At 40.1% G+C, this 12,863-nt stretch overlaps 1 protein-coding gene across 10 annotated transcripts in view; it reads right to left on the minus strand.

Annotated features, from left to right (window-relative positions):
- Positions 1 to 302: 302 nt before the first annotated feature.
- PRRC2C (proline rich coiled-coil 2C) overlaps positions 303 to 12,863 on the minus strand; it is a 138,955-nt gene continuing 126,394 nt past the window's right edge. For 4 of the 10 annotated variants that reach the window (XM_082266568.1, XM_082266572.1, XM_082266569.1 and 1 more), the window contains 4 exons: positions 7,117 to 7,220; positions 6,807 to 6,939; positions 2,117 to 2,344; positions 305 to 1,393 (listed from right to left, as the gene is read on the minus strand). In XM_082266568.1, the coding sequence (XP_082122694.1) occupies positions 1,109 to 1,393; positions 2,117 to 2,344; positions 6,807 to 6,939; positions 7,117 to 7,220 (750 nt within the window). In that variant the 3' untranslated portion in view covers positions 305 to 1,108. Of the gene's footprint in view, positions 1,394 to 2,116; positions 2,345 to 6,806; positions 6,940 to 7,116; positions 7,221 to 12,863 lie in introns of all 10 variants that reach the window. The other 6 variants (XM_082266567.1, XM_082266564.1, XM_082266571.1 and 3 more) reach the window with 4 other exon arrangements.

Genomic DNA, 12,863 nt, shown 5'->3' on the forward strand with positions numbered 1-12,863 from the left:
GTACAGTATAGAGCGATTTTTGTTGAAACATTTAAAAACAGCAGCAACAATGGCAATCATTTAAATTGCTTTAGCATAGAACTGTTTTTGGGAAACAAATCAGCAGCTAAGTCACTTACTATGAAATAAACTTAGGACTGCTTTGTTTTCTTGTTTAGACCCAGAATGCCTGGTTTCAAATCAAACTTAAGCTGGCCATGGACAGATCGAAATTTAGCCAGTTCAGCAGGAACTGGTCAAACTTCAATCTATCTATGGGCAGGCTGGCTGAACTGAGGTTGGTCTATTGATCAGCTGCGGCAGAACTAGCCTGTCAGGTTTTTCCGGCTATAGCCCCCAGCAGTGATCATTGTATTCCAACGAGGGGGGTCAGAATGCAATAGCGCAGTGGGAGGGATTGCCCCCATCAACACTGACTATGTTGATGGGAGAATAGAGTGATTTTCTTTCCTTCAAACTGCATAATGTATGGCCAGCCTTGGCATGTGCTAAGATTATCTCTTGAAACCTGTAACACCGACTGCTTGAGCCTAGTTTAGGGATTCTTATCAGTAACATCTACATGATAGCTTGGGAGAATAATGGGTGGGAAAACTAGAGCCTGACTTTTATATGCATGGGAAAACCCAGCAGGTGAGACAAATTCAACAGTGTAACCCTAAACAAGACCATAAAGCGTGTTTGGGTATACAAATACTATGTTGCACTTGGAACTCACTCTGGTTCGGCACAATAATTAAGAGTAGAATTGTAGGGTAGTGTTTCTTACTAACCATTGAGTGTCAGCCTCTCTGGATGGTACACAATCCCTTACATTGACATTTGTGATTTTCAGCATACAGGCTGCACTCTCTAAAACAACCACGACACACTGAGTAGAAACTAGAAAAAAAACCTTCTGGACATATCTTCTACCTTTCACACCTTGAAATGCTGCGAGTATAGCCACTGAAGACTCCTCTGTCCTGTTCACACAATAGCTAACTATGCTCGGCTATATCCACTTCCTACTTTTAGATAAGCTGCTGTTATCTTAGGTAAACATAAAAAAAAACTCATATCGTTACACCTCAGTTTAGTGCTCAGAACATGAATTTTCCAGCTATCTCTAGGACTTTGTGTCTTCCGTTTTGATGGCTTGAGGTTTTATTGGTCCAGTTCTGATGGGTTTGGTAGAGGTCGGCACTACAGCTGGAGGCAAGGCAGCAGCGGAAGCTTGGTTCTCTTCTACCTTTTCTTGGGAGACTAAGGAGGGTTCCGGTATAGAGTCTGAAGGCTTGGTGGCAACTGGGGTGGCTTTCTGAGGATTGGGGATCACTGGTTTGCTCTGCTGATGCTGCTGTTGCTCGAAGAATCTATGTGTAGACTGCAATACCTCCGCTCTCTGTTTTGCCTTAAGGGTAAGCAAAAGAAAAGGGAAAGAGATGTGTCCCATAAATTAAGATGTGCCAAGGTGTTAACAAATTTGTCTTTGCATCACAATACCATATTTCATTCTGCAACTGAAAATGAAATAGTGTTTCTTGTATATTCCGAACAACCGATCAGACTGAAAACAATGCTATGTGCACAAAATGTAATAATGAAGAAGAGTTCATGATTCCATGGGTAAAGGGCATACACAGGGGAAAAAAAAACACCATGAAAGCCTCATATTGGTCAATTCACTTAAGAAAACGGTTTAGACGTTATTAACAGGCTTCTTTATTAAGGCAATGTAAACAGCAAGAGTATGCAAAATACACTAAAACACAGTGTTCAGACAATTTAAAGCAGTTACAATTCACAAATTCCAGCTGATTGCTATTGGATACACTCTGCCCCTTAACTCATTAAAAAAAAAAAAAGCCCTAACTATATACTGTACATTCTGCAAAATATCCCTTCATTCAGTAAGAATCTACATAAATTTCTGTGTAACATTAGGGTATAGCAGTTCTGCAGAATGTTTACTGCATGAATAATCCATAAATTACCATAAACGGTACCATACAGAATCAGACTTGTTGACCAATTGGACAGTTGAATGTACTGGAAAATTATGGAACATACAAAGTTTAAAAAAAAACAAAAAGTTTTATACAGTATCATTTACAAATTCACAAGTCATGCTGACCTTCAGATCCTGCTCTGCCTTTATAGCAGCATTAATTCGCACCCCAGAAGGTGGAACAGGAGGTGCACGGGACATATGGTGCAGACGTGGATGGTTCATCAGACCTGTGGGCATCTGTGGGGGCATCTGATTGGCAAGTGCCATTGGTGGGCGTTGAACTGGTGCTTGAAAAGAATTTGGATGGGGCCCTCTGACCAGTGGAGGCACCAGGTTAGGCTGGGACAGTATCTAAAATAAAAAAAAACCCAGATGTTTAGTTAACAGGAGTTTGCAAAGAACCGTAGTTTTTCCCCATTGTATGCCAAGAAACCAATTTCAGTAAAGCAAAAAAAAAAAAAAAAAAAGTCACAAAAAGTTTTCAAATAATGTCTATTAACCAGCTTTACTGCTACAGGGCAAAGCAGCCAGCCCGCTTCTGCTGTGATTATTTACAGCAGAAGCTGATCTGCGGATCCCGGGCACTGGATGTCCGCCAGCACCCGCCAATGTGAACAAGGCAGATCTCCATTCTGACAGGGGGGGGGGGGGGGGAGGATGGATTTTGTGTTCCTGGGAACAAAATCCATCACTTCCCTTAGTAAAAGCACCTAACACAGGACAAAAAAAAAATTAGCTAGGCATACAGGAAACCCTTTGATTGCCCTAGGGCAGTGATGGTGAACCATGGCACCCCAGATGTTTTGGAACTACATTTCCCATGATACTCAACTACACTGCAGAGTGCATGAGCATCATGGGAAATGTAGTTCCAAAACATCTGGGGTGCCAAGGTTCCCCATCACTGTCCTAGGGCCTAGATGTTTAACCCCTTTCCAGCCAGTCATTAGTACATTGACAGTGCATATTTTTAGCAATGATCAATGTATTCATGGCACTGGTTCCAGCAAAGTGTTAAAGGTGTCAGTGTCCAAGTAGTCCCGCTATAAGTCGGTGATGACTGCCATTACTAGTATAAAAAATAAAATTCCATAAATATATTTCATAGTATGTAGATGCTATAATGTTTTGCATAAGCCAATCAATATGCGCTTACTGGGATTTTTTTTTTTACCAAAAACATGTAGCAGAATATATATTAGCCTGAATCTATAAAGAAATTAGATTTAATTTTTTTTTTTTTATAACAGAAAGTAAAAATTTTTTTTAATCAAATACCACCAAAAGAAAGTTCTATTTGTGGGGAAAACAATGACATTTTATTTGGGTACAGCGTTGCATGACTGCGCTGCAATTGTTAAAATAATGCAGTAGCGCATCACTAAAAATTACCTGTCATATGGGGGGGGTTAAATCTTCCAGAGGTTAAGTGGTTAAAAGGGAAAGAGAACCAAAAACTGATAAGTGCAGTGGGAAACATGCCAGGCATAAAACCGTAATCTGTTACCACGTGCAGAGAGTTCTAGTAAGTAAACGTCTATTAATTACTTTGATCCACTGTTTTAGGTCCCTGTTCAGCACAGTGTGTTTTTTTTTCTCTCCTAAAATTATAAGGCTAAATACCTTCTTTGCAGAGCCCTACTGTGCAGACACGTGACCTCCCTCTGCTGGCTTGCATGCATCAGAGGGAAATGTCAGCCCCTCCCACTGTACTCACTTCCATCGGGAAGGGAAGCAGGAGGGAGGTCACATGACAGCACAGCAGGGCTCTACAAAGAAGGTATTTAGAATTACAATTTTAGGAAAACACACACACTGTACTGAACAGGGACCTAAAACAGAGAGAATCAAAAGTAATACATGTGACTTTACTACCACTTTAAATATACCAAGCTGCATCCATGACTTGGTAACCAAGAGCTTTCAAGTTCCTTAAAATCAAAGGCCTTAAAAAAAAAAAAAAAAAAAAAAAAAAAAGAAGTGAAATGTATAAAATCTAAAACTGATTTCCTTGGATGGTAAAGCAGATGCGTAAAAACACAAAACAGGATGTATTTACACGTCTTTGTTCTAGACAAAATTTCCCAATGAAGAAAGTGTGCCAGGTGCCGACCAGATGGCTTTGTGACCACACAGGATATTGTTCTGCTAATTTACATGTAGCTGGAAAATTTCACAATAAAAAAAAGGCAGATTTTTTCAAAGATTTAACTGTCAGAAAAAAACAGGGATGGAGACTACTCCCCCCCCCCCCCCCCCACAATCTCTTTTAGGGAACTCGTAGGTGTCCTGTTTTCATCAATGCAATACGGCAATCTATTACCTCTTTTTCGGTTCTATTCACACAATGTTGCACATGTTCATAAGACTCTTGTGAAAGCTAATTTGTGCTCATCTGGAACCTTGAATTGGCAGAATCAGGAGTACAAGTTTATTAAACGATGTGCCAAGCACAATAAATTCTCTAAAGTCCATGGTCGGATTTTACTAGCTTTTGCAGCCCTGCTGTGAAGTTTCCCCTAAGGACCATTTCAGGGCTCTCTACTTCCACCGTATTACAAAGTCCTCACTGAAGACAATGGGACAGACACAAAATTGTTACAGCAACATTTAGCTATCTTCAGAAAGGGGACAACTTTGCAATGAGAAATTTAGATTACAAATTTCTCTGAACATAAAGGCTTAAAACAGATTACCCCTCCCCCTTACAGCAATCTATCCAACATTTTAGCCTGGAATGATCTTTTAAATTTTGAGCTCCATATAAAACCCAAATTCCAAAAAAGTTGGGAAACTTTTAAAACAACATAAAAATAGAAAGAAAGGATTTGCAAATCTCAAACCCAGACCTTATTCATAACAGAATTGAGAAAACATATCAAAATGTTTCAACTGAGAAAATGTACCATTTAAAAAAATAAATAAAAATAAGGTCATTTTGAAATTGATGGCAGCAACATGTCTCAAAGTTGGGACTGTGCAACAAAAAGCTGGAAAAGTGAGCGATGCTAACAAGAGCTGGAAGAACATTTTGCAACTAATTAGGTTAATTGGCAAAAAGGTCAGTAACCTGATTGAGTAAAAAAAGAGCATGTTAGAATCAGAGTGTTTCAGAAGTAAATTCTGTGAAAAACTAAGTCTAAAAATTGTGGAGCAATTAAAGAATAATGTTCCTTAATGTAAAATTGCAAAGACTTTAAATATATCATCTACAGTACAGATTACCAAAAGATTCTGACAATCTGGAGATATCGCAGTGCGAAAGGGACAAGGCTGAAACGCAACATTAGATGCCCATGATCTTTGGGCCCTCAGACGAAACTTCATTAAAATCAGGCATGATTCTGTGATGTACATCACTGCATGGACTGAGGAATACTTTCACTGTCTGAGCACAGTTCGCCAAGGTAAATTTCTATCATGCAGAGAAGCTGCCATATCTGAACATGATCCAGAAAGCAGCCACTGATTTAAAATGGTCTGTTGCAAAGTGGAAAAAACTGTTTGGTTGTCAAATTGCAATTTGACATTCTTCTTGACAACCATGGGTGCTGCATCTTCCAGGCTATAGAGGAGAGGGACCTTCCGGCTTGTTATCAGTGCTCAGTTCAAAAGCCTACATCTCTGATAGTATGGTAGTGCATATAGAATAGGCAGGTTGACCATCTGGAAAGGCAATGCCGAAAGATACATCCAAGTTATAGAGCAGCATATGCTCCCATCCAGTCTCTTTCAGGGAAGGCCTTGCATATTAAAGCAGGACAATGCTAAACCCCAGAAGAGTCTGTGAGCTTAACTGGCCTGCCGTCCAGACCTTTTCAGCAATTGAAAATATTTGGCACATCTTGAAAAGAAAAATAGAGCAAAGACGACCAAGGACTGTTGAGCAGTTAGAATCCTATATCAGGCAAGAATGGGACAACTTTACACTACCAAAACTCGAGCAACTGGTCTCCTCGATTCACAGACATTTACGGAGTGTTGGTAAAAGAAGAGGGGATTCTACACCATGGTAAACATGGCCGTGTCCCAACTATCAATTTCAAAATAACCTTATTTTTAGCTCAAAATGGTACATTTTCTCAGTTTAAACTGTTGAGTTTTTCTATTGTGAACAAAACTATGGGTTTATGAGATTTGCAAATCATTGCATTCTTTTTTTATGTAGTAATCTCAATATTTCAAATAAAGACAAGTGTCATTAATTCTTCCCACTCTTCCAGTAGCATTCTTTTGAATATAAAAATTAACAATACAACATGGAAAGGGATGCATGCTTGTAATTGCCACAACATGTGTGCAGACAACAGAATTCAAGCAGAGATCCCCCAGAGACAGACTCAAACCAATGTAGGATTTAGCTCTCTAAAATGGGGATCTCGGCATAGAAAAACAGCTATTCAGTCGAAGGGATTGCATGAGGACTCAAGGGCATACAATGCGATTAGAGGAGAAGCGTTTTAACCTCAGGCAACGTGGGGGGTTCTTTACTGTGAGGGCTACAAGATTGTGGAATTGTCTACCACAAGAGGTGGTTTCTGCGGGAAGTATGGTGGCTTTCAAAAGACTTAGACGTACATCTCAAGGATCAGAACATTCAGGGCTATGTGAGATGATTACAGCCACACACACCTACACAAGTTGAACTGGATGGACTATTGTCTTTATTCAACCTCAACTACTATGTTTAAAATACAATAGTTTTAAGTGGGCTAGATCTTTTTAGGAAACGCTAAGTCATTAGGAATGAAAAAAAAGGTCATCACTACGAATATTTATTCTTGGAAGACCAAAGTAAGTCGTTTGGTATTACCTGAGGTGGGAACTGCGTAGGGAAAGGAGGCTGGCCCATCCTTACATTGGCAGGTGTTGATGTATACTGATGCTTCTGGTAAACCAAGCTATTCATTTTACTTGACTGACTGTTCGGACTGGTGGAATTTGCCCTAGAAGACAAGAAAATATGCCACAAATATTATACAGCAAGTCTACATGTCATAGGAAAGGACACTGTACAACAGCAAGCACACGTTTTTCAAAATCTTGCCACCTATCTAAACTGAAGTCATCTGAACAGATTACTCAGAGTTCAGGTAATGATCATTCTAGAACAACAAACTCACCGGAATGGGCTGGAAGTTGGTGGGGTGCTTCTTCCTATAGGTGGTGTACTGGGTTTCACATGGTCCAAAGCACTACCATAAGGCTTCAGGTCAATATCGGATATCTACAAAAAGGAATTACAGATCTTGATCAGACTGCTGACTTTTCAGTATCGAGTATCACTACTTTGAATTGACTGGACAAAGGATGAATTAAAAAAAGATAAATCAAAAAACGCAACACACACGTGAACACAATATCACCATATTATGGATGTCTGACTCAGAACTGTCAATTTATAAAAAAAAAAAAAATTTAACTACAGAATATTTAAATACAGATAATTACACAATATAAACAATCAGAATTCATGCTTCTCTGCTGATTGGACAAATCTGCACACAATTATTCAAGAGAATAAACATATAAAAAACACAGGTTGCAGATTTATTCATAACATACCTATACACACAAAGTGGTTTATGAATATAGGAAGTTTCAGTAGTCTAAAGCCATTCTCAGATTGTCAGCCTTCCTTACTGGATTTTTACCTTGCTAATACTTTCAGCAATGCAATTGTAATATACAATTTCATGACAAGTGAAATGTACATTTCAATTATGCCAAGTGGGTTTACAACATAGTATAACTTTATGGTCCATGCACACTAGGCAGCAGAAGAGAATGCCAGAACTGCTGGCAGAGAAAAAAAGAAAAAGAAAAAAAAAAAAAATGGATTTTTGTAAAATCTTACCGTAAAATCCTTTTCTCTTAGCTCATTGACAGACGTAGTCCTCGGTGATACACCACCTTCGGGTTATGTTGCCTCCACTACCGAAGGTGGTGTATCACCGAGGACTACGTCTGTCAATGAGCGCTAGAGAAAAATGGATTTTTGTAAAATCTTACCGTAAAATCCTTTTCTCTTAGCTCATTGACAGACGTAGTCCTCGGTGATACACCACCTTCGGTAGTGGAGGCAACATAACCCGAAGGTGGTGTATCATCGAGGACTACGTCTGTCAATGAGCGCTAGAGAAAAAACAGCTGAGTTTACGTTCGTCCAGGCATAGAGCTGCACAATTCTGGATAAAATGAGAATCAGCTTTTTTTTGCTTAGAATAAAGATCATGATTCTCTCAATTCTTGGCGTAACATCTTTCACATTATACAAAAAAATTGGGCTTACTTTATGGTTTAGGTTTTTTTTTTTTTTTTTTTAAATTGAAGTGCATCTTTTCCCAAAAAATTGCATTTGAAAAGACCGCTGTGCTAATACAGTGCAACAAAGTATTGCAACAACCGCCATTTCATTCTCTGGGGTATCTGCTAAAAAAAATATATATATATATACATGTTTGGGGGCTCCAAGTAATTTTCTAGCAAAAATTATTGATTTTATCGTGTAAGCAACAAGTGTCAGAAAAAGGCTTAAGTGGGGTACACACTATAAGAAAATAGGGTGAGCGATTGTCCGATTTTCCTCGTTTCACAGCAAATTGGAACCGATGAACGAAATTTAGTATGAAAATTCTGGTACGAAAAAGGCTTTTTTTTTGTATATTGTTTCTGATCATGCACAGTCTTTCTTTTCTGATTTTTTTTTGTACAAAAATAGTTAGAAAAACGGTACACATTAAACCAAAATTATTCGTTTTTTCCTATACGAGAAACATTTTGGAGTTTGTCCCTTCGAGAATTTTCGTAAAAAAAATACTGAATCGGCTGTAGAAAGTTGTGTACACACTATACAAAAATCGGACGAAAATGTTCGCCGTATTTTCCTATAGTGTGTACGAGCCTACAGTCTAATGGCGCTTTTCCACCGAATGGTTCGGCTCGCTTTTGTGCTTTTCCACTGCTGGTAACGCATGGTACGGTACGGCGGCGCTTTTCCACTGCATGGAACCAAACGGTACGGCTCTCTAAACAGTACCACCTAGATTGTGGTTCCAAGAGGTACCATACCCGGTACCATATCCCACAATCCTTTGCATGCAGTCACTACTAGCCACTGATTGGTCAGAGAATCTTTGTTATCCCTTAACTTTAGTACTACTTTAGTGGAAAAGCAAACCATACCAAACCGTACTGAACCGTTCCAACCCGGTACCATGCGGTACGAGCAGTGGAAAAGCAAACCGGGTCAAGCAGGGCCAAGTAGAGCCGAGCCGGTACTTGCAGTGGAAAAGTGCCTTAAGTGGGTAAACTGCCCTCATTTACAGCCCAAAGTTAATCCCTTTTGATCTAAAAGAATGAAATGATACAATGTTTGTTTCTCTTTATCTCTCTGCCTGGGTTCACACTACTGTGATGTAGGAACCATTGCGATTCTAGTGCGGGTTCCCACATCACGTCTCCCCAGCAGGCAGTAACACTGCCCTCTGCAAACCGCTGCTAGTGTCAAAGGCAATGACACCCCCAGATCGGTTCACAGATTGCAGTGCGAACTGTGAATTCCGACAGGAATTTAGATCACATTGGTGTGCACACCCACGTGATCAGATTCCAGTGCGGGAAAAAAAAAAAAAAAATGTCCTGCAGCACTTTTATGCAAACGGGAGGAGAGTTCCGCCATACAAACTGTATGACTGAATTTGCATCGCACAGATATCGCATGTGATTCGCACCGCATTGCTGTGCAGATCACATGCGATGTCTGTGTTTGCAATAGTGTGAACCCAGGCTCAGAGCTGAGCAATGTTGATAAACATATGCCAGCTCATTTTTATTTTTTTTTTGACAGCTCTAATCAGACAATGGCTCTGCACGAAATTGTGGAAATGCTGGATTAAGATCCTGAGGGTGGGTGAATCGAGGTCGCGATTTTTTTTTTTAACAATCGCACAGCTATTTATATAAAGCTTTTTTTTTCTGCCTGAAAGCTTCTCTCAAAAATGCACTTGTGATGCTTTTTTCCTTTTCAACCTGTAAATGCTCTTCTACAAATATGCCTGTAAACGACCCAATGCGCATGGCAAATGTCTATATAATCAGCACTTTTTTTTTTAATGCCCAGTGTGCATGAGACCTTAAAAGTAGAAGTTCACCCAAAACCTAACTCTAAACCTACTCAAAGCCACCTTCTAAAACAAATCTATCTAGAAGAAATTGCATACATACAGTAACTCAAAAGTGAGTACACCCCTCACATTTTTGCAAATATTTTATCTTTTCATGGAAAAACACTGAAGAAATGACACTTTGCTACAATGTCAAGTAGTGAGTGTACAGCTTGTATAACAGTGTAAATTTGCTGTCCCCTCAAAATAACTCAACACACAACCATTAATGTCTAAACCGCTGGCAACAAAAGTGAGCACACACCTAAGTGCAAATGTCCAAATTGGGCCCAATTAGCCATTTTCCCTCCCCGGTGTCATGTGACTTGTTAGTGTTACAAGGTCTTAGGTATGAATGGGGAACAGGTTTGTTAAATTTGGTGTTATCGCTCTCACTCTCTCATACTGGTCACTGGAAGTTCAACATGGCACCTCATGGCAAAGAACTCTGAGAATCTGAAAATAAAGTTGCTCTACTTAACGATGGCCTAGGCTGTGAGAAGTTTGCCAAAACCCTGAAACTCAGCTGCAGTACGGTGGCGAAGAACATACAGCGGTTTAACAGGACAGGATCCACTCCGAAAAGGTCTCGCCATGATTGACCAAAGAGGTTAAGTGCACGTGCTCCGGGTCATATCCAGAGGTTGTCTTTGGGACATATGGGTGCTGCCAGCATTGCTGCAGAGATTGAAGGGCTGGGGGGTCAGCTTGTCAGTGCTCAGACCATTTGCCGCACACAGCATCAAATTGGTCTGCATGGCTGTCATCCCAGAAGGAAGACTCTTCTAAAGATGATGCACAAGAAAGCCTGCAAACAGTTTGCTGAAGACAAGCAGACTAAGGCGATGGATCACTGGAACCATGTCCTGTGATCCGATGAGACCAAGATAAACTTATTTGGTTCAGATGGTGTCAAGCGTGTGTGGCGGGAACCAGGTGAGGAGTACAAAGACAAGTGTGTCTTGCCTACAGTCATGTAGCATGAATGCCCCCGGCACTGGAAAGCTACAGTTCATTGAGGGAACCATGAATGCCAACATGTACTGTGACATACTAAAGCAGAGCATGATCCCCTATCTTCAGAGACAGGGAAGTATTCCAACATGGTAAGGACCCCAAACAAACCTCCAAGACGACCACTGCCTTGCTAAAGAAGCTGACCACTATTGAGCATCTGTAGGGCATTCTCAAATGGAAGGTGGAGGTGCGCAAGGTCTCTTAAATCCACCAGCTTCCATGATGTCATCATGGAGGAGAAAGAACTCCAGTGGCAACCTGTGAAGCTCTGGTGAACTCCTTACCCAAGAGGATTAAGGCAGTGCTGGAAAAAAATGGTGGCCACAAAAAATATTGACACGTTGGGCCCAATTTGGACATTTTCACTTAGGGGTGTACTCACTTTTGTTGCCAGCGGTTTAGACATTAATAGCTGTATATTGAGTTATTTTGAGGGGACAGCAAATTTACACTGTTATACAAGCTGTACACTCACTACTTTACATTGTAGCAAAGGGTCATTTCTTCAGTGTTGTCACATGAAAAGGTATAATAAAATATTTACAAAAAGGTGAGGGGTGTAATCACTTTTGTGAGATACTATACCTTTTCTGAAGCCGATCCGGTCTCCAGCGGCGTACAGGAGAGAACCGGCAACAGCTGGGAAATGCCTGGGAAGTGACTTTACCCATAGTGTCACTACGGGGCTTGCGTTGTCAACTGCCTCTCCTGCACACGTCTACACACAGAAGCCAAAGCTAACAGCTGAGCATGGGACTAGATCAGAGCGGCTGCAGAACAGGTACACTATATTACCAAAAGTATTGGGATGCCTGCCTTTACACGCACATGAACTTAAATGGCATCCCAGTCTTAGACTGGAATGCCATTCAAGTTCATATGCGTGTAAAGGCGGGCGTCCCAATACTTTAGGTAATATAGTGTATGTATAGCGATTTTTGCTTTACAGGGCTAGATGGATTAGTTTTAGAATATGGCTGCCAGTGGGATTAGAGTTAGTTAGGTGTAGGCTGAAGTTCTACTTTAAAGGCTACGTCTATCCAAACTGATATTACAGTTTTTTATAGACATACAGTCATGGCCAAAAATATTGGCACCCCTGCATTTTTGTCAGATACTGCACCACTTTGCCCAGAAAAGTGTTGCAATTACAAGTGTTTAAGCATGCTCATGTTTATTTCTTTTGTTTGTATGACACAAAAAAGTGGAGAAACAAAAAGCCAAATCTGTAACATTCCACACAAAACTCCAAAAATAGACTGGACAAAATGATTGGCACCTTCTTAAAATTGTAGGAAATAATTGCATTCCAAGTTTGTGATGCTCCAGTAATTAAACTCACCTGTAGCAATTAACAGGTGCTGACACTATAAAAATCACACCGGCAACCAATTAAAATTGCAAAAAAGTGACTCAACTTATTGTGTGTTTGTATGCCACATGGAGTATGGAGAAAAAAAAAAAAAGAGCAGCAAAGAATTGTCTGAGGATTTGAAAACAAAAATTGTGGAAAAGCATGGACAATCTCAAAGTCCATCTCTAAAGATCTTAATGTTTCTGTGTCCACTGCGCAACAATGTCAATAAGTTTACAGCCAATGGCAGTGTAGCCAATCTCCCTGGACGTGGATGAAAGGAAAAAAATGGATCAAAGTTTGCAACTAAACTGTCCAAATGGTGGGTAAAAAG

Source organism: Pelophylax lessonae (genome assembly GCF_965119305.1).
Source record: "Pelophylax lessonae genome assembly, chromosome: 8".
Classification (NCBI taxonomy): Eukaryota; Metazoa; Chordata; class Amphibia; order Anura; family Ranidae; genus Pelophylax; species Pelophylax lessonae.